Source organism: Monopterus albus, unplaced genomic scaffold, assembly GCF_001952655.1.
Source record: "Monopterus albus unplaced genomic scaffold, M_albus_1.0 scaffold268.1, whole genome shotgun sequence".
In the NCBI taxonomy this organism is placed as follows: domain Eukaryota; kingdom Metazoa; phylum Chordata; class Actinopteri; order Synbranchiformes; family Synbranchidae; genus Monopterus; species Monopterus albus.
In genome coordinates this window covers 172,749-176,691 of record NW_018128148.1, presented here as the reverse complement: position 1 = coordinate 176,691, position 3,943 = coordinate 172,749, and the positions used below count along the sequence as shown (strand labels likewise).

General features: G+C 40.1%; 1 protein-coding gene across 1 annotated transcript; it reads left to right on the top strand.

Moving 5' to 3' along the window:
- Window positions 1-107: 107 nt before the first annotated feature.
- LOC109972729 (stress-associated endoplasmic reticulum protein 1) lies at window positions 108-3,087 on the top strand. The gene is made up of 3 exons (XM_020621821.1): window positions 108-397; window positions 1,157-1,229; window positions 2,597-3,087. Exons 1-3 carry the CDS (start codon window positions 314-316, stop codon window positions 2,635-2,637), a joined length of 198 nt encoding a protein of 65 aa, XP_020477477.1. The 5' UTR covers window positions 108-313; the 3' UTR covers window positions 2,638-3,087.
- The last annotated feature ends 856 nt before the right edge of the window (window positions 3,088-3,943 follow it).

Here is a 3,943-nt window from a genome sequence, read left to right as displayed (position 1 = left end):
TTTTTTTTAGGAGTCAGCGGAACAAAAGATCTTCAACTAAATAATCCGGTGGCATGAAGTGATCAATATGGATTTAATTTTGAAAGCGATCACAGGAAGTGTAATTTTCACCATGAGTAATTTTACGTGGTAATCGGCGGTTCTTGGGGGCGAGGCTTCGGGGTTTCGTGTACGTAGACAAGTTTGAGGTCTTCCCAGTCCGTCAGCCTGCGGTGGCTATACGACGCAAACAGAAAGAAAGACCATAAAAACAAACTACAAGTGAATAAGAGACTTTTTAAGTACCAGAAGAAACTCGAGAGAAGAAAGCAAGATGGTGGCCAAACAGAGGATCCGTATGGCGAACGAGAAACACAGCAAGAACATCACTCAGAGAGGAAACGTGGCCAAGACAACGGTGAGTTTAACAACAGCTGCTTCTCAAATGACTAAAAAACAATATCAGAGACACAAGTCAGGCTTCTGCTAATAATCCCCTGTAAACCGAAGGTCCAGTCCAGTCCAGAGACTCGGTCTGCTGAAATAAGGAAGAGCTCTTTAATAAGATCTGCTTTTAAATGTCCCAATAAAGTCGGATAGATTGGCTGTTTGATTGGTTTTCATCTGGATTAATTAGTACAGCGTCACCATTTAGATCAATGCAGAGCTGAAATTAGCCTAATTATTTTCAGTAGTGATTAGCATGTTAATGACTTCATAATTCATTAATAAATTATACATTCAAATATTGTAGATTGAAATATTACATTATGAGAAGATTGTTAAAAATGTCAGCCCAAAAATATTTTCTTTACTATAATTTAAATATGCAAAGTTGAATTTTCTGTCCATCAAAAAATGATTTTTTTTTTTAAATTTATCTGCAGGAGATGAGTTGACCTGAATGTACGAAGTCAGGAAGTCTCAGGAAAAGCAGAACAAACAGCCTGCGCTGTTCGTTTATCTGGATATATTTGTGATCTATTTAAATATGAAATGAGTTCTGCACATAAAGTGAAATAAAGCCAAACAAACACAATAGTACAGACCAGCCATCAAAACAGACACAGGTGAAACCCTGTGTTCCAACAGCACCTGTAATGCTTTATCAGCAAGTCTGAACAGCTGTGGTCTGTACTGTGATGACTGTGTGTGGATGCTGTGTGTGTGTCTCCAGAGGAGTCTGGTCGAGGACAAAGGCGTGGGTCCCTGGCTGCTTGCTCTCTTCATCTTCGTCGTCTGTGGATCAGGTGACCTCCTTTGACATTCACAAGAAACCACTTCCTGTTTGCTGCCGGATGTTTGGGCTCTTCCCAATAACATTAAAGAAATTATACTGAAGTCTCACATAGATAAAAACCTGTTTTTTATTCAGTTGATCATCTCTAGGTGCTGTAAAATAAAAGCCTTAAAATTAGTTGTTTTTGTAATAGTTAGCATTTTTATAGGTTTATGTGTCTCAGTATTTCACATTTTTATACTTCCCCACTCGTGACAAAACATTTTACTGCAAGTACAAGAATTTAAAAAAACTGTTTAATTATGAAGATCAATAACCAAATTAAAGTCAAAATATGAGGAGAAAAACTGTACAACTCTAGACAATAGTAAATGTACTGATGTATAAATGAGACAGAAAAGTAGAAATGATGTGATTCAATCTGATACTTCTACAGATCACACGTCACCTCGCTAGACTGAAGCCCCGCCCCCAGTGATGTTAGTAGACAATGGGCGGGGGCAGCCACACAGTCTAAATGTCAGTCTGCTCTCTGCTTGTCACTTTGCCCTCGGGCAGAAAGAAATCCATAAAATTCCTGGTAGCACAGGTGTGTACGTTTGATAAACTGCAGTTTTACCAGGCAGATGTGACAGAGACCAGTTAGTGAACAGAGGTCTCACTCTCTGAAAGAGCTAGAAGTCAAACAGACAAATATCAAAGTCCACCAGTCAGCGCTGAGATGTCTACTAACGCGTTTACACTCTGCTGCCACTTTGTACTGTAGGTTTTCAGTTTAGTAACACCTAATTACTCAGTAAAGATGAACCATGATGGGAAACCATACTGATATTTCTTAGCATGCTGTATTAAAATAAGGTTTGTTGATTTTTCCAAGTGGTTTTAAAGTGACAACGCAGCACCACACAGAGAATAACAATTACATTTCATGTGACAGCAGATGAAGATGGAGGTCCCACACAGTTGTATCTGTGAGGAAAAATCTCTGCAGTGCCACCAAACGTTTGGGAAATATGCTAGCTGAACCGGAGTTTTTTAAAACTTAGCAGTAATTATACTTCATTATTAAAACAGCAGTAGAAAGTCAGGTAATAAAAATAAAAAAACCTTATTCATATAGCACTTTTCATGCAGAAATAAGTGATGCAATAAAAACATGTTTTGTCTGTACAGTAATTACTTAACAATGCCAAGATAAGTTGTGGACATACAGGTGGTGCTGGATGATATTTTCAGGTGTTTAGCAGAGATTCTCCTTTTTCAGGGCTTTGATGGCTCTTTAGATAAATTATACATTCTGTAGAGGAGGAAAATGTTGTCTTGTTTCTTTTGTTGCCACCTTCCTGACACTCGCTTTTCCTTATTTTTGTTTTCCAGCTATTTTCCAGATCATCCAGAGCATCAGGATGGGCATGTAGAGTGATGTCATCATAAGGGGCGGAGCTACAACAGCAGCTGAAGAGGACAATGACAAAGGACCTGCTAATGTGAAAATCATCCTCAGACTGTTGAGTTCCTGCCCTGAACTGAACCAACCAAATCATTCCTGAACTCTGACCAAGCCCTGCCCACTAGACAACCAGCTTCTGCCCACCTATCCAATCAAAACCAGCCCCTAAAACCCAGAATATTTGTTGTTATCTGTGTTGACTCAATGTGCTGCTGTCCCCTGACCTTCTCACAGTGACTGTCTGCCTTTAAACAACCCATACGTGCCTCCCTGTCGACCTGTGCTTTAGCTCCACCCCCTCTGAGTACACATTATCAGTACATGGGGGTGGGGGTCACAGTCCAGCCTGCTCCTGTAAACTGTAGTAGTGTTTAGTCCAGACCAAAATTAATAAATCTTTTTGCATTTGTTCCCAGAATGATTTTGTAATTGTTCAGAACATGTGGAGTCACATTCCAGCTGTGAGTCTGTCATAGTCCTCCTCAGTGGAAATGAGAAAAATGAAATGAAGGCCTTTTGAATCAGAAGGTTGGGGGGTGCTGACAGGTGTGTCTGCACTGTGTGCAGCTGCACCTGAACATTCACATAATAAAGTTTGATTTTGAAGAATGAACATTAACAGTCAATGATCCAGGGGTGTGTGTGTGTGTGTGTGTGTGTGTGTGTGTGTGTGTCCCGTGTGAACAGCTCAGGTGGTCAACTAGATCAAGATCAAAGATTTTTCTTGTCAGTTCACTATATGTGCAGGACATACAGAAAATCGAAATACCATTTCTCTCTCACCTAGTTTTGAATGCCATACCATTTAGGAAACTAACATAGAATAAAAATAGACTAAAAAGAATAAGAAAACTAAGTCAAAATGATTAGGGTAAAACTAAATGTTACAACCTAATAGACTATGACTCAAACCCTGTACAATCAGAGACAGTAGTGCAAAAAATAACAAGAAGATTGTCAGATGGTTGTGAGACTGACATGCACATGGACAGTAGCGCAAATGACTAACAGCAGCAGATATGGTGGTAAAAACAGTCAGCAGTGGATTTACATGTAATATAAAATGAAGGGGGAATGTACTGGGTTTGTGCAAAACAGCAGAGGTAGTCTTTATGTTCTGTTCCATGCTGGTGGTGGGTGGGGTCCTTGAGGATGGAGGCAGCTTTCCTACACACCTTGCTGTGGTAAATGCTCTGCAGAGAGGGCAGTGGAGTCCTGGTGATCTTCTCCACAGTCTTTACCACTCTCTGCAGGCGCTTGCGGTCCATAGCAGT